The sequence below is a fragment of the Echeneis naucrates genome, chromosome 15 (assembly GCF_900963305.1).
Source record: "Echeneis naucrates chromosome 15, fEcheNa1.1, whole genome shotgun sequence".
In the NCBI taxonomy this organism is placed as follows: domain Eukaryota; kingdom Metazoa; phylum Chordata; class Actinopteri; order Carangiformes; family Echeneidae; genus Echeneis; species Echeneis naucrates.
The window spans coordinates 10,716,315-10,744,227 of record NC_042525.1 but is presented as its reverse complement, the minus strand read 5'-3'; the positions used below and the strand labels follow the sequence as shown (position 1 = coordinate 10,744,227).

Below are 27,913 nucleotides of genomic sequence, written 5' to 3'. Positions count from 1 at the left end.
CTCTATGTTCACTCGTGATGGAAATATCTAGATCTTTGGTTGCTAAATGCAGCGCCATGCTCAGCAGATAGTTGCACTGGACATGCAGTATATGTGTATCTGGTTCTTTATAGTTTTCCTGCTAAAAAAAAAACAAAAAACTGGCTGCTGGGGCCAAGTCGGGAAACAGAAATGAAAACAATCTTAAAGTACAGCTGGGGGAAAAAGAAACATTTTTGATTGTTATTCTTTTTGAGCAAAATAACTCAGGGGCCCATTTTACAATACGCACAGTGACTCATTCATCTCATTGTTGATCAAAACATATTGATTAGAGCAGCTTTAATGTAGCGGATAAATTGCGACGCTAAAAATACCTTGCAGGCAGAAGGGCACGTCTCTTGATGCTATGATTCAGAACGTCCTGAGCTTTAACCTGGGAGAGACGACAGATCGTGGCTGCACTTACTGTAGGTGTGTTGCTCAGGGCGTTAAAATGTTCTGCTTGACCTCGTCCTGACAACACACGGCTCTCAGGGCATGCTGAGAAACTCAACACAGACTTTTCATGCGTTGATATGAACATTACTTGGCAGTCAGTCACAGTCAAGTCAGGTGAAAAGTAAATTTGTCTAATTTTTTTTCCCCCCACCAGTATTGGATCAGAGTCCAGGCCTGAAGAGGAAACAAAAGGTCCGCCAACAGGTACAGGATGATTTGGAAACATTGCAGCCAACTGTGATGTAGACTGAAATCAGACCACCCTCCTCCTCCCTCCTATTTTCTGCTCCTCCGATGATTCTCAGTAGGATGGTGAGCAATACTGTTTATGATTCTTGGCAATCGTTGTATTTTCAGGCTTTGAGTCAAACCCTGCTGGCTAACTTACTACTGCACATGGATCATTTTTCAGAAAGCAAGCCCCCAAACCCCCACCTCCCTACCCCCCCACCCCCAATATATCACTGTGGCTTCGGATGGCATTTGGACATTGTAAAGACTGGTTGTGTATATATATATATATATTTTTTAGTATTATTATCACTTAGAGAGCTAAAATGACCAGACACAAAACAATGACCATATATAGAGTGCGTTTACTCAAGAAAGTATTCACCATGTGCAAAATGTCCTTGAACCAAATACTGGAGCACGTCTGGCTTCATAAGATGCATTCTTATTTTGTCTTAGTCAGAATTGGAAATTGGATATTCAGAAGAGGAACTGTGTTCTGGAGTTGCTTCATTCAGGGACTTTAAAAAAGTCAAAGCAGAGCTTGTAAAAGCTTATTGAGTAACTGTTTCATCTTTATTGCATTTTTTGGAGAAGCTGAAATATATCCTATATCCACCCAACAGTTTTACACAATCACACTTATTTGGCTGTGATTATGTAACATTTAGTGTTCTATTTTAAAGAAAGTCAAATAAGTGGTTCACAGGACTTATATATGCATATGTTTGACATGGCTGATAAAGCAGTGACGGTCGAGATGAGACTGAAGCTCAGAAATAAATCTACATGGGATGATGAGCATGTCCACCAAGTGATGCTGCTGTTCGCTGTGAGCATTTACAAATTCAGTGGGTTGTTAGAAGGGACACTTGCATGGGTGATTTACTGCTGCACATGCAAAAGAAGAGTGATCACGCTTGGAACATGAAGACTTGAAGCGTTGTCCTGCAGCCAAGCCGCACTCTGAACCAGATTTCTCCAGGCCTTCCTTCAAGTTGAATCATCTACTTTTTTTTTTTTTTTTTTTTCCCCCCTCCCTTTAAAATTTCTCAGGGGTGAACAGTGATATTGGCTCATCTACAAAATACAGTCAGATGTTTACTACATCTGCAAAGTCAGAAGAGTTTCCCATGATTAAATGTCGGGCAAACATACCGGATACCCGTTATCTAATAGAGGCACAGATTCATCCAAGCATCTATGAAGAACATCCCTCCGTTTCTGGTTATCTCTCGCACTGATACTCTGCCGCGATAGCCATGAAGGAGATGGCATCTCTGCTTGTACGTATTGCATTAGTGAGCAGTTGCCTCTGGAGCCTTGTCCAGTTATTCTGGGTGAGCTCTTCTGGCGCCATGTGATGTCGATCGGAAATGAAGAGGGCATCGCTGGCTACCAGGCAACTGCAACGCAATGCAAATCAGCACCAAGCCAAGAGGAGACGCAGACAAGATCTCAATCTCACCTAATATCAGTCTGGTCTTTCTTATGCAAATATGGAAATTGCATTTGCTTGAAATAACCAGTGAGCCTACTTCTTTTTGCTGAAGGATGGTTTCTTGAATCAGACATCAAAGCAGATTGGCACATTCTGCTGTCAAAGAAAATTGATGTTGTTCTTTTTAGCAGTCACTCAATCTTTTCAGCAAGACGACTTAGGAAAGCCCAACTTTCAATGGCCATGCGCTGACTCACCCCAATCTGTGTGTGAAAAAATGACAACAAAACAAAGTGACAACAAAAGATGTTCCAGCATGGTTATATCAAGGTGGTGGTGGGCTGGGGTGGGGGGAAGGGGGGTGGAGGGGGGTGTCTAAGCATGTGCATGTGGCTGAAAGACAGACTGTGGGCATCTTCTCTCACATTGTCTCTCACGTTATCTCTCAGCGGACTCAGAAGTGACAGCTGACACAAGACAGTGTTTTTCCTTCACCCACTGTGAGCAGGCACAGCCACGAACAAATGTCAGTCAAAGACAGTCTTTTTTTGTAATGGTTCGCTTTAACAGTATCTTTATCCTCAGTATCTCTGGATCCTGCTTCTTTTGTACCTTAATCAGTATAATCTCATGTCTGCTCCTTGTCTTTTGTGTTGCTGTATGTCCCCCTCCTTCATATACGTCTTGCTGCCTCTGTTGTTTCTATTTTTCACTTATAACTTGACAGTGTTCGCTGACAAGACCTAAAAGTACTTTCACACAGTACTTTTTACAGCACCCTGGAGATAGGCTAATGGTAAATGGTTTCAGAATGAGAGGGGGATTGTTAACCCTTTGCTGGTTTGTTGACATGCTGCAGGTGGTGGCCTGTTGAATGTCCAGCTGAGATGGGAATGTGGAGGCCCTTTGGTTGCAAAGGAGCCAAAATCAACTGTGCATGAAGGAGAAAATTCTCCCAAAGAGCTGATGCTCGGAATATTAGTAGAGTTAGGGGGTAATGAACCCTTAAGTTATTGGTGAAAACATTAAAGCACAGTAGTAGCTTTCAAAGCCTTCAACGGAAAAGTAAAACACAATACGACAGAATTTTTAGTTGACAGTGCACATCGCGAGAGGCTCGGTTCAGGGACAGGTCAAAGATCAGCATAATGACAGCAAACAAAGCTTCACCATCTGAGGACCCTTTCCTATCAGACCCGAGTGGTCCTCCTACTGATTTGTTACTGTCCCTCTGACTGCCAGTGTCTATTTTTAGGGTTAGGGTGCTGACTTTTATGGGCGCTTATGAGGTGAGGGTGAACTGCTGTCAGATCTGGCTCCAGACGTTTGGACCGACTTTACATTATGCCCTTCCTCAGGTTCTGTAAAGCTTGTTTAGTGTGCGAGGAACCCCGTAGAGATAGGCATGTGTCAGAGGAATTCAGGCGTGCAAGACTTGTTTTTTTAGTCATCTGAGGACTGAGGAGGTCAGCTGAGGTCCTTCAGCTAACCAGGCAAAATATATTTACTTGATTGTTTCAGTGAAGTGCAGCTTGAAAGGACTTGAGCTTTCCCTGTCACACCTTACTTCTCCTACCTTTATATGATTTTACCTTCAAATTATGAGATTATAAATAGTGAGACATTATGATAATTTAAAATGCATGATGGGAAATGCCTGTGAATGTCATGATCCACCAATCGAGGTGTTGCTGTTTTTCCTTGTCTTTTGTAACAATGAACAGAATACTTTCATTTATTCCCGATTTTAACCAGGAGAGCAAAGAATTTATTAAACAAGCATAAAAAAGTTTGGTTGCAACTTCACACAAAACAGTGAAAGGCAATCTCTACCTTAATCTGTTAACTCTTCAACCCGTCTGATGATATAATACACAATTATAATATATCATATACTCATTGAATAGACATGATGTTTTTCAGATGCTGTTGTTCATCACATCTGCCCTCTTCTCATTTATATACAGTATGATGCAGTATAATGTCATCAATAATCCAACAGTGCAGTTTTTCCTGCTCACACACACACTTAATTATAATTATTATTATTATTATTATACCTGTGTTTTATTTCCTTATGATTTGAGTCTCTGTTCTTCTGTTAGAGATGCTCAATTTTAGTTTAGAATGTCTATCATCACATTTTTTAAATTGACCGCAAGCCTCTTGACATTTAAGCTTGTAAAGAACATTTGTCCTACCTAAACTTCTTGCTGCTGCTTTCACCTCTGCTGAAGAACCCCCTTAGTTACCTTAAACTTTAATCTAAGGTACATAAAATGTCTGTCCGATCTCTGTCCTATCTCATGACAGTTGTTCACTGAACTGAAGCCAATTAAGGAATAAAATGTCTTGTAAAGGCTTTAAGAATCTTATTTTCAAGAGAGGCTTCCAACTCAGAATAGAACTATGGAAAATTATTGCATTTTTTTAAACACCTTAAGGACTAATAAATGAATACATTTTAAAAATTATTAGCAGGCGCCAAAGACATAAAACATAAAAGACCCACCTGTAAACTGTCAATAGTCACTGCTGTTGTTATGATTTAGTGTGACTAAATTTCAATTTGAACACTTAGTCCAACATCAGACAGTTTTATTTCATTGGGAACTGTGTTTCCAATGAAACAATCTCACAAATCTAAAGCAAGGGTTAGGGTTGGGCAGTTAAAAATAATGTTAGATTTATGCTGTCATCAGACATGACAGTCTTTAATTTATATCATTATTTTCAGTAAGCCACACAATACTTATCCAAAAATGTAAATTAATCACAAATATAGATATGATTCGTCTTAAGTACCACAAATGGGCCACAAGCTAAGAATGTTTTGGTTCCTGGAATGAAGCTAATGGAAAATGTTTCATTTTGAAAACTGCTGTGTGCTTTTCTTGGCCATACGCACTTTGTCAGATTTTTCGGGAAGATGGGCAGTTCGACCAAATAGTTGAGAAAGCCCAACAAGATAGCAAAGAAAACATTCTAAATAAAATGGCTTTCAGGATTCAACCCGGTGCATGTGAACAACTTTCTCCTGGCTCCTAAAGGGAGAAAACGGCCTAAAGGCTGACATATAGACTCCATATGGTATGGGTTTACACTTGGGGGAGGAACGTGCTTGCTCCAACTAGCTTCCATTAAATGCATTCCAAGCAAACAGCCTGATGACGGCACGCTACTCCAGTCCAAGCTCTCCAGTTATGTGACTCATTCTTCAGGTGTGTTTGTACCTTATTACGCAAGAAGAAGAAATTTCTCTTGAGGCTGTCTAACATCCTTTGAAACACGCTTGGAGCTCCAAGAAAAAGTTACGCCAGCTCAGCCCTCTGGTAGTTGCTCACCTCAGATGTGTTGTGAGTGATGACCTTTTTTAAACACGCTCTCTTAAACTGACACAAACACACAGGAGGAGGGCAGAGGGAGAAAGCGAGACAGTGATAATGTATGCGTGAGGCTGAGAGGACTGATGCAAGCTAGAGTCATCAGCAAGGCAATGTCCCTTCACGCACAGCCATCATTTAGATCCCACCTCTCCACCACTCTACTAGTTTGTTACTTTAGTGCAGCAGCTGCATGCAGGCAGCTGTGGTGGGAAAATGGCTGTTTGCTGTCTTGCAACATGAGAGATGAGAGGGATTCTCCGCAACTTATGCAACGTGCCTCTTTTCATTCCATTCAGGTCAGCCTTTGATTGTCGATATCAATAATAAGACGATGAAAAATTTAACTTTTTTTTTTTTTTTTTTTTTTTTTTCTTTTTGTAAAAATGTAGTAAAAGACTTGATCCAAAATGGGAACAGCTTTGATGACCCAGAAGACCAGAGTAAATGTTAAATATCTCTGTAAGCACCACAGAGTTTGTTTGGATACAAAGCCAGATCACCATACGGCCTCATTCATTGTTGAGGGAAACCACAAGAACAAAGCTTGTCCATCTGACCTCTAAGCCATCACATACCGCAGTGTGGTTAAGATAAATACATGCAGGAAACCGAAACGTAAACACTCAATTTTTCTGCAGTGACATCACAACGCTGCTCCTTGATGGTACAGTGTCAGACAGCATTGGATGGCCTTCCAAAGAGACCTGTTCCAGCTAATCTGATTGCTGGCGGAGCAGACACGAATGCTGTTTGGACTGAGGTTTCCATTTTCCCACAGAGCAATTTGCACATATCTGTCTCTCGTCTTCTCCTGGTGCTGAATGTGCACTCTGTCCCTCCTTGATGCAAACACTTCCAGAGCAATTCACTCATGACTGGGAAAGATAAACTGAGGAAAACAATGCAGATTCTCCTCCATCTTCGCCATCAAAACAAAGCGTATTAATGAGTCCCTGGCTTTAACTTTTTCTTTAATTAATATTTATTCCTCCTAAATTGTTATTTTTAGCTGACATTTTGTAACCCTAACCCTAAGTTCAATTCACTCAGACAAAACAAAAATACCACACACGTGCAACTAGATTAATCACAACCAAATAAAGAACAAAACCAGTTTGACTACATACATGCAACGTAATGTAATATGCTGCACATGTAATTGAAATATTTTTTTAATAAATAAATAAACATACAAGAAGTGCATAATAATTTAACTAGTGCAGAAGAAAAGATGCAGGCTAGCTCACATTCAGGATGGAGGACTGAATGGGCCAACCAGGTTTCCCAGAGACTGCCCTTCTTGTTGGGTTTCATTTTTAAATTGGCTTTTATAAAGCAAAAAAACCCCAGCAGTCATCCCAAAACAAGTATGGCGGCATATTAATGAGCTCCCAGCATCATTAAGGTTCCAAGCAGCAGGTACTGATGGATCCCGATTGTTTTTGTTCTGGTTTTATTCAAACTTGTCGACTGCAATTCATTTGAACTTGCAGCATTTTTCTTTTCATCTAAATGCCACGGATTGTGTTGTTAAGTGGGCAGTTGGTGTCTCCTTTATTAGTTTGTGTTGTGTGAGTGCTGGGAACTTTCAGGGCTGGTGGACATCTTAGCGTTGACATCACTAACTCGGGACACCTGGATGTTGAAAGGAATGTGAATTTCTAAGCAGTTACCTTTGACCTTCTGTTCACCTTATAGGCATAACATAATGTCCATTACACCAGACCGAGCAGACCCCAGCAACTTTTCACACACGCTCACACTGACAGTGTGTAATCTCTTTTAATCACACTTTACTATTAATGCTTTATTTAGAGTTCAAACAAGGACGGAACATGAACCGGAAGACACCACCGTTAAACTTATCATTTATCAAGCCCCAAATACCAAGGGTTATTTATTTATTTATTTATTTATTTATTTTATTTCAGCTACTTGAATGCTAGGATTTGGGGGATTTTTGTGTTTCATATCTTTCAGAAGTGGAAAATCTTGGCCATGCATAGCAATAAGTCACTAAGCACAAATCAAATTTGACTTGATCCAAATTAAAAAAAAAAAATAGGATTGATAAGGAGATCTTCTTTTTAAGCAGTTGCCTAATTATGCATTTAATGCCTTTGATAAATGTGGAGAAAGACCATCATTTCTTTATAGTCATGCCAAGCTGATATATCAAAGTCAAATAACCACATCTTGATATTTTTGGTTTTTGTCAGCTACTGAGACAATTATATGGCTCTTTAGGTGCCAAATCCTCCACTCTGTTTGTTGGCTAGTTGCTCACTGTTTTGGGGCAGTTAGTGTACTGCGGGTTCATTAATTTGAAAACTGTCTGGTATGGCAGGAAACAGTGATGATGAGAATCATGAGACTGAACCAAAACAGTAAAATTGCTGATCAAAACATTGAGGCCAAAACCTCTAAAACCAGTTTAACCCACTGCGATGTTGCAAAAAAAAAGGTGAAATACACTTTATCCTCACCTATCTGATTTTTACAGTGCTAATGCAGGAAGGCAGGAAGGAAGTATCATTATTGCGTTTGGTAAGTCAATTTCCTGAGCTCTGTGTCTATTTATCTCCAGTGTGAGTCAAGTGATCAATCTGCAGCTCTGGATGTGAGATCATATTACAATGTGAGACTACATCGATGAGATATGAAGTTGGCGTATGATGCTGCCGCTGCTTGAGTGCCACGTTTGCTGTAGTGTTTTATGGGACCGGAGAGGCAAAGAATTAGATTGCTCCAGGCTAAAGCACCTCTCCTGTCCTTGTCCCGTGATGTCTCTCTCCTTTCACTTTCTCCTCAAGCTCATCTTACCTCTCCTGGGACCACATATCCAGGCAGGCGGCCAGCTGGTGCTGTCCCACTGGGACTGGCAGCAGAGAGACCGAGCGCACAGTCAGATGTAGTATCAAAGACGCTTGGGGCTTGAGGGAGACGATTTGCTAGAGACAAAGCAACACACCCTTCCTACTGTTGCACTTACAGTAACCCCCTCTAAGGTTTCAATACAAGCTGCTGGCATGACCATGTTTGTGTCTGGGGGGATTTAAGCTTTGTGGAGAGTTACATAAATCTTTGAATGCGAGAGTGTGCGTGGGTGATAAAGATGTGCAAGCATATGTCTGGGTATACCCAAGATACCTCTCTCTATTTCATGTGCATGTGCATGTGCATGTACGTGTGTGTGTGTGTGTGTGTGTGTGTGTGTGTGTGTGTGTGTGTTAGTGTGAGTGTTTTACAGGAAAACAGTGACTAATGTCTGAACTGTTCTCTTCCGTAAGCCGATCTGTCCCTGAGGCGAACAAGAGGGCACCAGAGTCTCTGTGCCCAGAGACGCTTTAAAAACACTGCGAATGCAGCACATGAAGCTTTTATTTACAGAGCAGCCCGACTCAGCACTCATGACCTCAGTGACGCCCATGAACAGCCACTCTTGTGTGCAGTCAGAGCTTCTATCCCTGGGTGCGTGAAGGTTAACTTGCCGCCCATTACCTAACCCACAACATCCAAAGGAGATGACTTATGGAGTGCTCAGACAAAACTAGTTCAAACTGGCAGTGCAGCATAACTCACTCTATATAAACATGGATATAATCCAGCATGGAGGCAGACCGGAAATGCATTTTAAGTCAGTGATGCTGATATAGCCATGGCGATGATTGAGTTGTGTATATATAGATAAAGGCACTGAAAGTGGATATTGATTTTGGCAAGAACATGAGATCAAAGAGACCTCGTTGATAATATTCAGCTTTTTGTCTCAATGCATGAATGTCCTTTTCTTCAATAGGATATCTGTAGTGCCTTTCCACTGCGACCATATTCTCCATGGATATGGACAGGGTCAAGGAAGGTGACACTTAATTGACCACTGTCATAATGGACACAGTGTCTGCTGCATACATAATTGATCAAGCACTGTTTTCCATACTGATAACAGCACAGCCCCGGCCCTCACCTCGTCTTTCAACGCCGGTGCCATTCACTTTGGTGCTCACAATAACTCCGAAACATGGAAACTACACAGAGAGGAGCAAGATCATGAGTGCGAGCCATGTGATCCGGGAGACAAAGGTCTACGATGAGTTATCATCACAATATTGATGCATTTGGAGGACTGGAAATAACGTGGAGTAAAAGTCCACAGATCAATGCATTTCAACCCTTGCAGCAACCCGTTCCAGCATTGCTCTCCGTGAAAATAAAGAGTTGAGGCAAGCATTAGATAAGGGTGAGATATGTTGAACTACACCACAAAAAGGAAGATCTGCTCGCTCTATTTTTAACCCAGAATGTTAATGAAACATCCCTCTGGTACCCATGAGCTCCCTCCTATTTTTTCCTTTTTTCCCCTCAATGAATTCATTGAGTTGAAACAGATTCAAGAGAATGAAAAATGGTGCATAGAAAATGTCTAGCTGGGTTTGGAGATTAATATTGCAGCGGGCAAAGTGATGATCTATTCCTGAAAGTCTCTTCAGGCCACACGGAGTGCTGCAGATGAAAGTGATGAGCAGTGTTGCCAGAGTATGTAATTACTGATTACTCTAATCAGTAGGATAACACGCTCTGAATCTGTTGTGTAATAGACTTTAATGTTACTTGAACGCAGGATGCATCCAATAACACCTTCTTTCTCTCTTCTGAAACTATAGTTTGTTGTTCAAGCCGAGATTTCTCATTTCCCCTGTCATGAGGATTTCGCAAACAACCCTAAAAGAAAAAAGTTCGCACAGGATTAGATCAGATTAGAATAAATCCCATTATCAGGACTGAAAACAAAGCTTCCCATTTCCAATACAAGAGCCCTTATTTGCCTTATAGGGAGATTTCTGTCACTTCACTGATGTGTGCTTACTCCAGATATAACATGTGACCATTACAAACAAACTCTAACTCGGTTCTATGAAGGGAGTGAGGCTGTGGGGGAATTTTTTATTTATTTTTTTGCATTAGGTGGTGGGGGGTGTGATCTGGATGTTCAACATTGCACATTTGTCGCTTCGGAGGGGCCAAGAAGGCTGAGCGGATAGACGGTAAACAAATATTTGACAGCAGGCAGGACTCGGTTTGCTCTGCGGGGTGAGAGGCGGTGAACTGCAGGAGTTTGTCTCGGCTCTTTGGTGTCCAGTTCGTCGGCCCTGCCTTTGGCGTCCTCGGAGGAGGAAGAGCTGCTGTAATTGGTTTCTCAATGAAGGATCATCAGCGGCTCCCCGGAGGATCGGCGGACTCCAGCGACACGCAGCTCCATCAATCGTCCGCTCCCCGCCGTTAAACATCGCTCTGCTCTTTTTTTTTCCCCTTCTTGAGTAATAAACAAGTGTGCGGCGAAGGGGACCTCTTCCTGGGCGTCTTTACCGGGCTGTGCTTCATTTGGCGTCCCTGTGCCGGGTCCTGCCGGGAGTTCAATAGCCGCCCTTTTGTGCGCGACGCGTGGGATCCGCGACAAAAGTTTAACGGCAGATTTCGCCATGAGTGACCTGGAGGACGACTTTGCCAAGATCCTGCTGCTAAAGGAGGAGCGGATACGGGACCTGGAGAGGCGGCTGGCGGACAGGGAGGACGAGATTCAAGAGCTGAAGAGAAAACTGCACAAATGTCAGTCCGTTCTGCCCAGCGCTCAACTTATCGGACCGAGGACCCGCAGGGCGCAGGGCATCTCCGCCGAGCCGCAGACGCACCAGGACCTGTCAAGGCAGCCGTTTCGGAAATATCCCAAGTCCGACTGGTAAGGCTGTTTTTAAGAGGGCTGCGGGGCTTTACTGTGAAGGCTTTGCAACCCCGTTTTATCATTTCACATTTTCTCTTTCTTTGCACTACTAGAATCAAAGTGTTTGCCTTTAAACGTGTGAATCCACAGAGCTGTCACAACTCTGGTCTTAAACAGAAGTCTGATTGGAACTGATCTCCACTTTCAAACATACTTCTCTCTGCAGTTTTAAGTCCTATCTTCACACAGCTGCCCCCCCCCCCCCTCCTTTAACCTTTTCTTTAAATGGAAGATGGAGATGTTTGCCATGAATGGACGAGCACTTTCATTCTTGGGGCCCAGATGACGCAGCTCAAAGACGAGCTTCAGAAAGCCCCTAATTGATCAGATCCATCATGTCAGTCCCAGAGGACACAGACGGGAGGAAGTGCGATGCATTATTGGCTTTTAGTAGCTGGACGCCGAGGACCCGAAGTGCATGTCTGAGGATATTTAATACTCCATTAGAAAACGCTTTGTTTGACCATATGCTTCCTTCGTCACCTTTAGGTGCTCTTTTTAGCCTTTACAGTATGGCTGAACCGATTTTGGAGGATTTCATGTGAGGCCCTGCTTAAAGGGGCCATCAGGTAACATCTCATATTTCCCATCCACCCAAGTTTCTCTGTATTATTAGAACCCCATCAGGGTACATTAAAGTCTATACTGGTTATGGGCTATTGTAAACACACATGAAGACACACACACACACACACACACACACGTCATATGCATGAACAAATTGCTGACAGGACAGGCCATTATTTGCACTCATTAGCTGATGCTCAGCGTGAGCTTCACCCAAACGATGAAGGCCACAGAAAGTCGTGAGCCAAGAAGAATGAAAATTGTTCAGAGTCACGAATAACCCGAGCTCCCTGAGGCTGTGGGGGCCTCTCTGCAGCACCGGGGGTCATCGTGAAAAGGCTCCTGATCCGCAGGCCTACTCTGCTCTGATGAGGCGCAGGCAGGTCTTCAGTGGTCCTTCAGCGGATTCGCAGGCTGGTTACATGTTGCGTTGGCAAAACAGACACGGCTGCTGCCGGTGCCAACTGCGTTCCGGGGAGGAGACCTGCGCTCTCCTGTGCCCGCTGCGGGGTCGGAGACCCTGTGACCCCCCCTGCACCCCCCCACCCTCACCCCATCCGTCCCTTCCCTCCCATTAGAGACGTGGCACCAGCAGCAGCCCCGCTCATCGGATTACCGCGGCATGGAGCAGCGGATCCTGTTTCTATTGATCTGAATAGGAAAAGGGCAGAACTGGATGGCTGGAGAGGTGAAATTTAAAGCCCAGAGGATCTTTGAAGGACAGTGGAACGACTTTTTTTTTTTTTTTTTTTGGATGATGTGCGGATGTAGAGATGAAACCACCTGAAGTTCCCTGATATGAAGTAAACTTTGTTGCTGCTGAGGCATTGTGCTGCTCACCAGAGTTTATCTTATGGTTGTTTTCACAAGAGAAAAACAGTTTGGCCCCATTTGGTGTGTGAATTTAGAGAAAAGCCCGAGAAAACATTTTCATCATGTTGAATTTTAGCGGCTGAAACAGGTGTTCAATTCTCCACGCTTGCTTTGGAAGACATTTAAAGTTTCACAGTCACACCGAGAGAAGTGCCGAGCTCTTCTATCCAACATATCAGTTGTCAAAGTGGAACACTTTAGCTTTAAACTTGATTTCCTAAAAATTGCACAGGAGTGTGAGACGTGTTAGACTTGTGCTGCCTGAAGCTGTTATTGAGGCTGTATGCCACCACAAGAGGGCGGCTGAGCTCTTCTGTCAGGCCGGCTGCCTCAGTCTGAGGTGGTTTACACGGAGGGGGGGGGGCTGTTTGTAGGGGCAAAGGACGCCTTTTTTTTACCCACACACCAAAAACACAGATCTTCACAGGCAAATAGGAATCTGCCTGGCTCCATCATCGAGCGCCTGACCCATGAATCAGCCCAGTAATTGCTATTTTAGCTTCAGTTAACTCCTCAGCCTATTAGTTTGTCAGTTTATCCCACTGTCAAATTGTCCAGAGCTCATGGGGCCAAACTGCTCGCAGAGCTTCAGCTGACTCAATAATGTGGACAGGCACCAAGATTAGCTGAGGAACATGGAGCTGCTGTGGAGAATTGGTGAGCTTTGGCACTTTTTTTCCACTTTACTGCGTCTCTTCGGCCTTCTGCGAGATCCTCATCATTTGTTTGCCTCTTGCACCTTTGGTCTTTTTAAATCTGTCTGAATACATTTTTTCAACAGCCCAGACTTTTTGGTAAGGCGGGCAGGTCCAACAAGCATTTCACACACACACACACACACAGCACCCCCCCTCCCCATATGTATATATGTAGCTGGTTTAAATATGACATACTTATATTTGCACATTTGCCCGTCTAAATACACAACTAGTCCACACAACACGAGGACCAGAGCTAAATTTACCATTAGATATTTATATATCAAAACAGTTTATTTTTCCCACCGAGGTTCATTAGGTTTCCCTCAACTCCAACCCCCATTATGACTCCTGTGCTCGGCACCTCAGCAGCCTCGGGGTGACTTTTTGAGGGATGGAAACAGGCTTCCCTGAGCGGTGCCCTTTACTCAGCAAATTCATTATTCATGTGAGAGGAGCGCGGCTGGGTCTCCTGCCTGCGTCGGGCTGCACTGTGCCGCAGATTCCTGTAGGCGCCCTTCTCTCCATGCGCTCTCGCCGGGTCGCAGCCTGACGCACTCGGGGAGGACGGTCCTCCGCTGTCACGCTGCCGACGGAAGGTGGGAGGGAGGAAGTGAGGGAGGGAGGGAGGAAGAGAGAGTGGGGGCAAACTTTGCGTGATTGTGGCGGACTTGCTTTATGGACTCACCTTGGCAGTCGCGGCGCTCACCGAACACACCTTCGCTTGAATTTCCCACGACGGATCCTCTGAGGCTGTACATGCCGGAGAAAGTTTGTGAGCAGCGCGGCAGAGGAGAGGGGAAGCATTTCAATAAACTTATCGGGAAGTCGCCTGTTGCTGCAAACTAGAAAAAAAATAAAATAAATAATAATAAAAAAAAATGGGCACCTTACGCGACCTCCAGTACGCGCTGCAGGAGAAGATCGAGGAGCTGCGGCAGCGGGACGCTCTCATCGACGAGCTGGAGCTGGAGCTCGACCAGAAGGACGAGCTCATTCAGAGGCTGCAGAACGAGCTGGACAAATATCGATCCGTCATCAAACCGGCCACCCAGCAGGTCCACAAGCAGAACGAGCTGAACGAGCAGCAACGCACCAAGAGACAGGCGATCTCCGCCGAACCCACCGCCTTCGACATTCAAGATCTCAGCCATGTCACCCTACCTTTCTACCCCAAAAGCCCACAGTAGGTGCCCACGTGATGACTGCACAAAATTCACTTTTCACCTCATGATGATAGTGATGTTATGTTGTTGTGTTGAACCTCGCGATCCACCATGAGCTCATTTGCCTTTTGGCACATTTCTGATCCTTGTGCGTAATCTTTTATTTCTGTGTGCAGCAGGTATAGCACCTGTAGCTCACATGGATGAGGTGGTGCTCTTTAACACGCACACTGAGATGACAGAGAAATCCGAATTCACCAAGTGAAGGGGAGTAAAGGAATTACAGGTTGAGAGAGCTGCTGGTGGCAGCTCTGTGTAATGTACCAGTGCCCGTTTTAAACAAGCTGTGATTCTGCGACAGGCTCTCTGTGCATGTTTACCCTCTGAACTGTCAGGAGCCACGATCCCTTTCACTCTTCATGTCTCAAACAAGGCCTTTGTCCGCTTCAGTTGTCTGCAATGTGGTTTCCAGTGTAAAACTGCCACTAAACTTGCCCTCCTGTGGGTAATAAGCCTCTCTGTTGGATTTGGATTTAAAGGTTAAGCCAATATGAATCAATACATGTACCCCTTGGCGGACACGAAGAATGTATCTGCTCTCCACACAATCAATCCTTTTTAAACTCAAACCAACAAATGCACAGTGACTCACTCGTGATTTAATTTTGAGTGCTGAATTTTAACCTGCTGCTGTTTTTAAATCTACTTTTTCTTTTCTTTTATAGTATTGATTTCCATTTTTCGGTCATGCCAGTATTTAATGCCCTGGAGAGGGATTTCATCCGAGGAGATTTAAAAAATGGAGGCGGTTACTGTTGTGAGCAGGAAGAGGTCATTGGTTTTTTTTATCCCTGTCTAAGAGCAAAGACTCTTGTGTGTTTTCTGGTCTTATGTAAGTAAACGTGAGATCTTAAACGCTGGCTTGAAATGGAAGATGAGGTGAGGCAGTGACACTTTCATTTTGATTATCAGCCTTAATGTCTTCATTTCCATTAAGACATTACTAAAGAAGCTGTTGGAGATACGTTAACAGGCAACTATCAGCTCTTTAAATGACTGACGGGCGTTGTTTGTTTGTTTGTTTGGGAATTTTATGATCAAACTGAAACTAAGTTCTGGTCGTTTGAATCTCTTTTAAAACCTCAAGACTACAGCTTCAATTTTCTGCCCAGTTTCTGCCCTACCAGTTCACACTCTCCATCTGAAAGAATGTGACAATTTGTTCAGTGCCTCTATTTTAATGAGCCAATGTGCGTGAAAAAGTATTGACAAGAAAGCAAACACATTTGAATGCAAATGACGAGCATTTTTGGGCAGTGTGAGGCATTTGTTCAGACATATTTGCTACAGAAAAGCTATTTTCCTGTTATGGAGCAAATAATTCAAAAGTGATTTAGTTTTTGTCTGGATCTTTTGTCTCAGTTTGTGTTATTTCTCAATCGAGAATGGAGCAGTTTTCTTGTGTTCAAGTGCTGTCATTGGATGAAACCAGCACCATTAGATTCTCATTTTGTTTTCGTAATTGAAGTGTAGAGATAATGCCGCTTGGGTTTGGCTAAATGTTTATGTTTTTCCTCTCCTTCTCCCCCACTTTATCCTCTTTACAAGGCCCATACAGCATTTCTAACTCATTCTCTATCCATCCTTCTCCCTCCAGCTCACGCTTTTTTCCCTGTTAGCCTCTCCCACTTTTCTGCCACCCCTTTCTTTTTTCCTCCTAAACGAACATATTTTCTCCTTTTATGGAAGACTGGACTTGCTTCGCCCCAAACATCACTGGTGGATGAAGGCAAATATATCATCCTCACAAAAGGGAGGAAGGCAAATGTTTTTATAAGGGTCTAGTTGGAACGCATTGCTCAATGTTGCCATCTGTGGCTTGAGTCAGGGGGTCCCGCTGAGGGGTGAAAAGGCCATAGATCTCTTGGGTGTAGATTTAACAGGAGTAGGGTCAATGAGGCAAGTTTCCAGAGCACTGAAGATCAGCTGGATTTTCAGTTTGTTCCTATCTGTTTGCAATTAAAATTTATTCCAATTTTGTATGAGTGACTGCTGGCAGCGTATAAAATTAAGCATCATCAATTTAGCAATGATCATAAGTTTTATTACAACCTCCCCCCCTCAAAAAAAAAAAAAAAAAACTAAAACAAAACCAAAGACCATTTTACTCTCTGAAACCTGCTGAGTGTTTTTGAGATGCATACCAAATGATGTTGTCCTCCAGGTGAAAAAGGAGAATTTAAAACTAGGAGCTTTTCAATTTTCCCCTTTCAGTTCTCAGCAGATGCTTTTTCTGACTCACAAGGCCAGAATATGAAATATTTTCTCATCATCCCAGTTACTGGATTAGAGCAACAACTGTAACCACAGTTGAAATCAAGCAAAAGCTTGTAACTTTGGTCTTGCCCTGTCACATTGATCAGGCTTTCTTATATCGATAAATTGTTAAAAAGTATATTCATATTTATGTATAATCGTAAAAAGGCAAGAGCTACAATCCAGTGGGCAGTCTGGGAAAATGACCCTGCCAAGAGAAATCTGAGCGGGCTTATACGTGGCCTTCTGAAGCAGAAAATGCAATATTGTGGGATTTCTGACTTGAGAGTCATTTGTCAATGTGTGAGGCTCCAACTGGGCCAGTACAATACTTACTCCTTCTGTGATGTTCTGCTTGCCTGTACTTCCTCTAAAGCGTAGATAAGCAATCCGAACAGATACTGATGAAGACCTAATGTGGGTGTTAGCTTGTCCAGTTTCTCATTTGTACCCTATTAGAATCACTGCTGACAGAAAGTCAAGAGATCTTTGGGTGTAATTGAGATGTTTTTAGCCTATTGAGTGCAAAACACATAATTGAACCATATTATGGAGTTCCTACAATGCACACTGAGATTCAAGCCAAAACTAATAATTTTGAGATAGTTGATGTGAAATTGAAACATTGAAATCAATAGATACGGGCCAAAGTTGATATTTGTGTTTATGTGCAGGATGGTGGTAGCAGCTTTCTTGAAAGATTTGAGAATTAAGATGCTGACAAGACAAACAAAAGAAGTTTGCTGTCTTTTTTATGTCTTTCATTTGATTTTGAATCTACCCCAGCAGATATATTCGCCATGCAGTGGGAGCGTTGGTTCATAAAATGCCTTTGCAGTTTTTTGCCCTTTTGACTATAAGCTCTTCAGGTGATCAGTGTCAACAATGCGCCTCAGAAATCAGTTTATGAAAAGGGCACAAAGCACAAAAAGGCAAGGGACCGTTTAGCAGAGGCTTGGAATGCTACCAGCAGGAGACAGAGAGTGAGTTCTTCCTGCCTTTTTATTTTATGAATTTGTGTGTAAAACCTTTCTTTTTCAGTCGGGGACTCCTTGTTGGATTAACCCTGATACATATTATTAACCTCATTCATCCATCTGGCACATTGTCTCAAATTCAGACATACGCCTCAGCCAAGGAATATGAGACTATATGTAAGTGTTCAGTGAGGGAGTAATTTTTACTCACTGTTCAGGATGGTCAGATTTCTCACCCATCTCTTGACACCGTCATAACAGAAAGAATGAGAATGATGCTTTCTGATGGTTTTGTTGTCTACCTATGGACAACTTTAACGAAGAAGAGTCTGTGGTACATCAACACAAGCCAAAATGCGTTTCTTGATTTAAATGATTATTTTTCACAAAATGTCCACTTTCATAATGTCTAATTTCATATCCCCCGCCTTTTCTTTGACCAGCCCTTTGACAAATGAAGCTGCACCTTGACAACTGCGCATTGATATTACAGCTAATTCCATTTAATGCCTTGCATTCATATGCTGGGAATACTTGTGGAATGTGCTAATGACTTGACAGTCTGAAGGCCAGTTAGGCATTCAGAGGTGTATCCCTGAACAGAAACAATGTACTTCTATTCAACACAGACGTCATCACTTATTGACTTGTTCTAGCATTAGGGTGGAATAAAAAGGCTTGACCTTGATGTCTTTAAAATTAGATGGGTGTTTTCAGTCGGATATTTTGTAGTTTGAATGAGGCCTTTCCTTTAGAAACAAGCAAAATCGTGCATTCCCACAACAAAGTAATACCAACGGCATTTGAGTTGAGTTCAGTGCTTGTACAATTTCAGCCTCATTTTGTTTCACTTTGTCTCCAGGTCCAAAGAGCTGATCAAGGAAGCCATCTTGGACAATGACTTCATGAAGAACCTGGAACTGTCACAGATCCAGGAGATTGTGGACTGCATGTACCCTGTGGAGTATGGAAAGGACAGCTGCATCATCAAGGAGGGTGACGTGGGATCGCTGGTCTATGTAATGGAAGGTAAAATTGCACGTGCACGAGCCCACATCAGTTCCATTTAGAACCTGGGACAGAGTAGAGGAAGACTGGCTCAAGAAAAAAGTCAATAACAGCTAGTTATAAAAGATTTCTCCGCTGAGCCGTTTGTGGAGACCTTTCAAACCATAGGTGCATAGGTGATGAATCTCTGTAGAGTGATGAACTAAGATATTTTGTGATGCTCTATGACGTCCCACTGATTTCAATTTGTCTGATGCTGCACGGCGACTCCGTCTTTCATATTCATTGTTTTGAGCAGTATTCTAACAGTCCAAAATCTACTTCAATGCTGATGGGATTTCTCTAAAGGCGTACTTATCACATGAAAAAGATGTTCAGTTGGCGGCAGTCAGGAAATGTGGCCACTGGATGACATGACACAGAATGAAATATAGAAATATAGAATTATACACCATTTAAGTTGATAATATGGCTTGCCTAGTCTCTACATCCCTTTATGTCTTTCACATATAGTTGCCTTGGCAGTATAACCAACAGGTTTAATACCTAAACTATGGCAACAAAAGATAGAAACAGAGAAATGTTTGTTGGATTTATTGGTTGGTATATAGACAGTGGCAGTTAAAGGTTAATTACATCAGGTTAAATGCTGACAATGAATGTGGTCCTGTTGTTTCATGTTGGCCGCCTACTTTGATTATTGGGAAGACATTTCCTGGAAGCCACATTCAACCAAGCCTGTCAAGAACAGATCTGTGACAAACGATATTTCAAACTACTTTACCTAAATGAGCAAGTTTTTTATTTATTTATTTATTTAATTAATTCAGAGACAATGTCTCCATTTGGATGCCAACAGAAATGTTAATGCTCCTTTCTGCCATCATCCAGTTTTTGGTTAGCCTCTAAGTCTGGATTCAAAAACTTGATAAGTTATTGAGATGACTCAGTTAGTCTAAGTTAGTGTCCTGTTTTTTATATAAAGTAACACAGAAAAAATATAGATGCAGTGCTACACCAATAGAAATGTTGTAGGGCTGCAATGTGGCTCTTTTTAAGTGCTGCTTATTGTAATATAACAGTCAGAGGGACTTTTTCTTGCATGTAAATTGATTATTTTGATAAAAGCTCCTTAGTGTAGTTTAAATGCAGCATATTCACCTATCATGGACTACTTTGGGCTAGTGATACTTCTACTTACGTATACATTCATACTTTTTCCACCAGTGATCACATTCATATTACCAGAAGGACATTATCTGCCATGCTTATCTACAGGCTGCAGAGCAAAGCCAATATGTAAAGAGGCTTACATGTAACTGACATAATGCAAATGAAATGCAAAACATGGCTGTGGATGGTACATCTGTGACCTGAGGTCAAATTTGGTAAATATTACATTAGTAATTCGTTCACAATCAATGACAAAAACTGGGTGAAACAACATCAACCTCCAGTAACTCTGATGGTTTGAATATCTTAGATCACTCAATTACAGCTTGTTACGTGTGTTTTCACTCTGAAGAAGACCTCTAACTTCCCCCTGTGACACAGATTGTCCCAGAGGTGACTCTTCACGCTGGGTCACAAATGAGCAAGCGTCACACTGACATGATGAATAGGTTCCTCTTGAGTGCAACAAAAGAAGGGAAGCAAAAGATAAAAATCTGTAAGAGAAATAATTGTCGAGGGGCTTTGTGATTTCCTCTCCGACAGTGATGGGGGGGAAGAACTGAGGTGGAACTGGAAACTGGACTTTAATTGAATGGTGGTCATATGCAACGAATATCAAATGTTTGGTTAATTAGTCTCCATTTTGAAATCCTAAGGGCATTAAGGGCTTAATATATTTATCTTCAATGAAAATCGTGTAACTCTTTTCTGTTGCACACTCGATTGCACACACGATTGCCATTTCGTCTCATTCCAAGATTGTCTCTTGCCTGCAGTTTTCACCCTGCCCTTGACTTTGCATAAACACAAATTTTAAAAGCCTTCGTTCATAGGACAGTGACTTTGTGCCAAGGTTTGTGGAGGCAGTTCACTTCTTCATCGACGCTGATGAAACGTCTGGCTGTGCTCTGTCATGTTGAAAATGCATCTTCTTCATTGCAACACGGCACATCATTTTCCTAGCAAATGACATGTTCCCAGTTCAGGCACGTTCATTGTGTCATTTCTTATTGACACACTGCAGGCTGATGATTAACATGTTGTCATTGAGCTTACACAATTCGTGGCCCAACAGGTACCCATATGAAACCCAAACAAACTGCACCAATAATAATAATAATAATAATAATAATAATAATAATAATAATAATAATAATAATAATAATAATAATAATAATAATAATAATAATAATAATTATTATTATTATTATTATTATTATTGTAACAATCATCATAATGGCACTTGCTCTCACTTCCACCGTTTTTTAAACATGGGAGATAAACAGAAAAACAGGCTCCCCTTTTTTTTTCTTTTTTTTTTTTTTTTCAGACCATCTCAGTTTAGTTACCTTCTGCTGCTGATGCACCTGATGATTAAAAATCAGACAAAGCAGCAGTGGTAGGAGCAGAATGGATCCTGACACCGTATTTTTGCTCTGATGAGGCCGCCTGCTTGGCTGTGTTTGCTGTAATGAGTGTTTGTTGTGTTGTGTTGTGTATGCTTGAACTGACATTGGGTCACTTTATAATGTTGATTACATCGGAGTGAAAAGCGTATGTTTCAATGGAGGTTACATGCAGCTGCGTCACTGGCGAAGCTCCGTACAGGCTGCAAATGATAATGATGGCTAGCGTAATTACATCCATTTGCTATTTACTATTCTGGTGACTATGGAAAAAATAACTGTGAACTGAATCTACTACAGCTATGTGAGCTAGTTAAACTCGCTTGATTCTTTCACCTTAAAAGTTTTAACAATGCTAAGAATATATAATCCTTTCCTCTGAGAATAAACCTTTAGCAAATCATACTTAGTCAATTTGCAATGAAAAATGGCAATCATCGCTCTTGAAAGCTGGGAAATTAAAAAAAATAGTAATCATGGCAGATTGTTTTGTTTTGCTAATTCAGAATAAATTTGAAGTTTAATTTAGCGTCACATGAGTTATGGAAAGTGACCAACCTGCTGGGTAAAAGTAAAAGCATTTTCATGATCGATCAGTCTGCCACATTATTCCTTTTTTTTCTACTTCAACAGATTGCTGAAATGATGAACACTGAATCACTTATTGCTTCTTTTTTTTTTTTTTGCAGTCAGACTTTCCTGTGAACTGTAAACAGCGACAGTTTAATGGTTTACTGTAATTAGGAGGGTTTGCGTTCTCTCCCTGCGCCTGAATGCAGTGTGGCAAAAAAACCTGAACTAAACAGATTTTACAAGATACAGGAATATGTGACAGTGAATGTTATCACATCTTGTTTGATGTTTTTTGTTTGTCCTATTTTTGAGGGCTACGGCTGTCTGGCCTCGCTTTGTGTTTTACTGGTTTTACAGCCGCTCTGTACAAGCGCTGAGGCAGGATATGGGAGAGAGGGAAAGCTGAGGATGCACTGGAGATGTTACAGTCCGAATATGGGTTTCTTTGACAGGTTCCCATATTCACTGCAACCCACTGATGCATCGGAGACCGTTTTATACAGGTGGAAGTGTTCGGGGGATTTGAGGATATGTGCAGGATTTGCCGTTTTCTCAACACAAATTGGCTAGAGTCCCAATTGTTTCATTTTACCTGCAGTGCAGGAAAAGCAAATATGATGTTTTGACAGATTTTTCCACAAACACCTAAGTTGAGGTCTCACTTAAATGGCTTATTTCAATGTCTGAATATGAAAGTAACAAGCGATGCGCTGTTTTCGACTTACACTCACCCCCTCTGAGACGTACACCTCTTTTTCTGAGTTGTACGCCTGAATAACAATGAATAGCAATGTTTACCCCGAATGGCTTAACACTCGTTTTACTCTGTAAGGGGGAATTTGATTCTTTTTGGACTCTTATGAAACATACAATATGACATGATTGCGTCATTGTTGGCATCACCTGCTGTTGCGTTTGCGTGTGGATAGTCAAATATAAGCAGCACTGTTTGCATTTCATTTCACTGCATATTTTAACTTGTGGTAATCCTCTCAAGTTTGTACTAGCACCTTATCACCACCCTGTCACCTTGTACTCTACCTCACAGGCTGAGCTATTTGAAATTGAAATGAAATGAAACTTCAGAGCAACTCGGTATCTCTGTTGTCTTTGCTTTAATACCCTTTTGGGAACTTTCAGTTGCCTCACAACTGGTTTTAATGATTCCAGTGCGCCAGATTACCACATGACCATGTCTCAGGCTCTTCAGTTTCCTCATTATCTGAAAGAGACAGCAAAACAAGTCTCTTATGGTTTAACGTTTCATCCTCTTATTGCGGCATTGGCTGGATTCTTCAGGGAGCCTTCCTCTGTGTTCGCTGACCAATGAGGCGCAGGAAAGGGAGATGACCTCTTCCTTCATCCTGAGCTGAGCTTAGAGATGGAATCAACAGGAGCAACTGAGTGCAACCAAATGTTGAGCAGACGGACACCAAATTAAAAGAAAAAAAGTGGAAAAATGAGGGGAGAAACATGAGAATGCTGTTATACGTAAAGATGATAAGGGGTTGTCATCATCGTCACCATCGCCATCATCCAAATAAATCATAACAACTACCGCAGCTGCAGTTGTAGCCAAAGTATTGGATGATATTTGTAATTATTGTGATATATTTGCACATTCATTTGGTGATACAGACATGTGAGTGCACAAACACATTGGCTGTACTGTTGCCTGGCAGCTAACTAATGCAGTCCCAAAGCTGTTTCACTTGTTGCTGTCAAAGTAGCAAAGAAAAACATCATCAATGTCGGGTTGATTAGTCCTGCATACAACAACTGCTGCAGACAGTTGTACAGTAGGTTAATAATGAACCCCAACCGTGCTACCCAAGCTGATGAAAAGACATCTCTGACAACTCAATTTAACCTACGTGGGACTAACATCCAACTCTGACTGTATCTGTATTCACTTATGAAACATGGCATATAATACCATTATTACCACAAGACTGACTCCCATGTAGCTGGCCCCTCCAGGCTCTTGGCTCTCATGATAAGTCTAATGAGGTTCTCTTTGGAGATTTATGAAGGTGTCATCGGCAGAAAAGGTGAGGGCCGTGTAATTAGAATGACATTTAAATACAGTCGGTAGTTATCTCACACAAGAGGACCACAGAGGATGTGTTGGGCTCGGGCGGCTTCCTTGTATCGGTCCACTTCTGTGTGACTGCCACTGACAAAGTTACAAGTTATTAAATGAAGCGCATGAATGATGACATTTTTCTTTTCTAAAAGGTCACAGAAAGATAAATATCAATTTATTTTAACATTTGGAAATCATTATGCCGACCCTTCTTCGATGTGTAACTCTTTAAACTTACTGTTTATGCGATATGTATTAGAAATCAATTGTTGTGAAGGACTGACAGAAAATGTTTTCACTTTCTGTTTGTCTTCCAATTTGATTACTAATTTAAAACTGAGAAGTCAGTCAATTAAAGAGAAGCTAGGCTTCTCTAGTGCAATTCTACATCAGTAAACCAAAAAAAAAACAAAGAAAAGAAAGAAGAAAACTGTGGAAAAAAGCACGAAACAGTTTTCTTCACACTAAATGTGGCCTGTTGATTTTCAACATGGTGGGTAAACAGACACTTTCTAGATCTCAGAAGAGGAATATATCTTTAGCTAATGTGCCATTTCTGTTAAAATACTTTGTATGCGTGTGTTGCAGACTAATAGTCTAACCTAAAAATGAGCAGCACACCATACACCCTGCACACCATAAATGTTTTTTCTCATTTGCCTTCTCTCTTGAAGCTGTTTCGCTCTTCTCACTTCCCGCTGTCTTACATTCTCTTACATTCATACGCAAGCCCACACTGGTACAATTTATCAATACAAGATGCCCGAATACGGGAACGCAGCTGTGCGCGTTTCCCGCCTCTTCTCTGTCACTCCTCACAATGTCGGACTTTGACCCCAATCTCTTGCCTTGTCACCATCTTTCCTCCGCTCGCCCATCACCTCTCTCTACCATGTCTTATAGCTTGCTCTTACTGTTCACCCTTTTTACCTCATTTTCATTCCTTTTTTCTCTTTGTTCTCTGCCTTTCTTTGCTTTCACTGTATTTCGATTTGTGTGAGATGACCCTTTTGTTTTTTCCCACTGAAACTTGGAATAAGAACGGATCCCTATTTTCGCTCCACACGGGCTGGTGAAAGAATTAATGAGTAATGAGTTTGTGAATGATCCCTGCGCCTTAATCCCCTTTGTGACTAACTCTGTTTTTCAGAGTTTCTCATCTGGAGCCAGTATGAATCTGTGTGTGTGTTGAGAAGTGTGGCAGACACAAGGAGTTCAAATGCATCATATGAGCTGAATATTATGCAAGTGTTGAAACTCCATTCTTTGCTTTGACGAAATTGGCTAAAAAATGTACTGTAAAATATGCTTGTTTGCATTTGTCTTTGTGTGTCTGTGTGTGTGCGCGTGCGCGCTTGGATTGCTGAGTCTGCTGTGACTGGATAAGCTCTGCGTTTGAGGTTCAGACTGAGGATACGAGATAGGGCATAGGTAATCTGCTCTGCTACAGTAACAGACAAATCCCTCCATTCACACAGCCCAGCATGTGGACACGCACAAACACAACCACACATGTATGTGCATGCAAATGAGTTGTAATAGCACATAAATGTTGCGCCCACCAGTATCACACAACACTGTTACCTGAGGACAGTGTGACAATGTCCGGTTCTGAATCTTTTTCTGGATCTTAAATAAACAGGAACGCTGTCGTTTTCATCAGTCAGTGCCACTGGACGAAAGGTTTACAAGGCTCATTTTAAAATTCCCTTCTCTCACTGCAGGCTCCTTTTTTATTGATTTATCCTGAGCAAAATTTCGTCCCTTTGATCCCTTTTTGAACTTTGATTGCGCCTGTCAAATGCTCTTAACCCCGGCATGGGAATAGTCTTTTGTGCACAATACAAATCACAAATCACTATGACTACTATTATAATCCTTCATTAGTACCTCAGGTGGGGAAATTCACAATGCATATGCAAAAGTATACACACTCAGTCCTCTTATGATGTAGAACATTTTTTAAAAATCCTTTCCACCTTGTAAATGCAAATGTAAGAAGCCTTGCTTAAGGTGAAGTTGACTAAGTTAAACTGAAAATGACATGAATCGCTCTGTTTTCAAACGATGATATTCTGCTTCCTGCATCTTTCTCTCTCCCCCTCTCTTATCCTCTCTTCACCTCCTTACTCTGCCTCCCGTTGCCATCTACCTGCTATTTTCTTTATTAAAGAGGTTGAAGGGATTCTGAGAGGAATATGACACCCTGACTGTCAGTTCACTTTGCTCGTCAGGGTGTGGTCAGGTCGTTTTGCCTTCTTACAACATCAGCATTTGTGGACTTCTCCTCCACAACACACAAAACTGCATTCTCCCTTTTCAGTGTTGAGCTGGTGAGATTGTTGAAGCTGCAGAAGGCCACACAGATTGCTCCTTAAGTTTGTTGACAGAAAGCTGATGACAATCAACAAGCATAGTTATCGGAGATGATGTGACGCTCTGCGGAGGGTTAGAAGACCAAAGCCAAACAGTGAATTGTTTGTCGTTCTCACTTTACTTTGAAGAGCAGAGAAACTTTTTCTACAATTAAACTATTTTAGACAGTCAGCCGTAGCCAGTTAATGTCATTTATGAATCCTTTTAATTAGCGATTTTATCTTATTTATTTCATCTTATTCGGTATTCTCAGCAAGATGAAAAGGGATCTTGAGTATGTATTTGAAGTCCTACCTCTGACTCATCGCGTCAAAGATTATTTTAAGATTTTTTTTTTCCTCTCAGCTTGCATGATGTTATATCTGTTATCTTAAAATATCAAATTTTGAGGTTAAGATTTCTGTTTGAAGAGTAAATTTTTCATCCAGATAAGACTTAAGCTTCAGTAACTCTGAATAATAGCCCGGACAAGAGTCTTATTTTGCAAGCATTTGATAAAAAAGAATCTAAGTATGACGAGATATACGGGTTGGTTTTGTGGCTCATGGTCAACGTGTCTTGCAGTTTCTACAATGTTAACTCAAACCATGTTTGGCTTTCTGGAAACAAGAAGAGCACTTCTGGTGGCTTGATATTGTGAGAATTGTGAGATTCTATCAAGTATAATTAGCTTAATGAAAAGAATGCTCATTTCTGAAATATTTCTGCTGAAATTAGACTTTTGCAGCGTGGCTGTTGGCCATCTGAGCTGATTATGGTTGAATAATTTTGAACTTTGCTCTGCAGCTCACAATCACACCTAACATAACAATGCAGAATCTAATTTTAGTGGTAATTGAGTTTCCTGTACCATAAGCAGCGAACAAACATATCAAACAAATTAGATTAATACCATATTATTTGTATTGCACTGCTAACCGTTCTCTATTTTAAGCAATATGCTCTTTTTAGCCCAGAGATAATGTGAGTGGGTGAGGTGGGTAGCAGCAGCAGGTGGATGGGATGGAGCTGGTAGCTTTGACAGATTTAAAATCACTGAACCAACACGGCTGAAGGGCAGGTGCAGCACAACAGCAGTCACTGCCGGGGAAAAAAAAAAAGTCCAAACACTTATAATTCACACGACAGACGCATCTTTAAATTAAATTCCTCATGTTGACATTCTGTCCTTTTTTTTTTACATTTTTTTTGGGTCGTCGCCGGCTGTGCGTCTTCTTGCTGCTTGTATTCTTTGAACCAGCAGTTCCATGAGCCGTGATTCCCTGAAACAACATCAGCGTTTGTTATTTGCCAGGGTGATCTTCACATGAGTTTTTTCCTGAGCTGTCCTCTGATTAATAACATAGCAGCCCTTTTATTCTCCCTCTCGGCCTCTCT

At 41.8% G+C, this 27,913-nt stretch overlaps 1 protein-coding gene across 2 annotated transcripts in view; it reads left to right on the top strand.

Moving 5' to 3' along the window:
* The first annotated feature begins 10,539 nt into the window (after positions 1-10,539).
* Positions 10,540-27,913, top strand: part of LOC115055240 (cGMP-dependent protein kinase 1) — a 68,360-nt gene continuing 50,986 nt past the window's right edge. The window contains exons 1-2 of one of the 2 annotated variants that reach the window (XM_029520899.1): positions 10,540-11,275; positions 18,777-18,943. In XM_029520899.1, the coding sequence (XP_029376759.1) occupies positions 11,019-11,275; positions 18,777-18,943 (424 nt within the window). In that variant the 5' untranslated portion in view covers positions 10,540-11,018. Of the gene's footprint in view, positions 11,276-14,132; positions 14,642-18,776; positions 18,944-27,913 lie in introns of those variants that run through there. The other variant, XM_029520898.1, reaches the window with a different exon arrangement.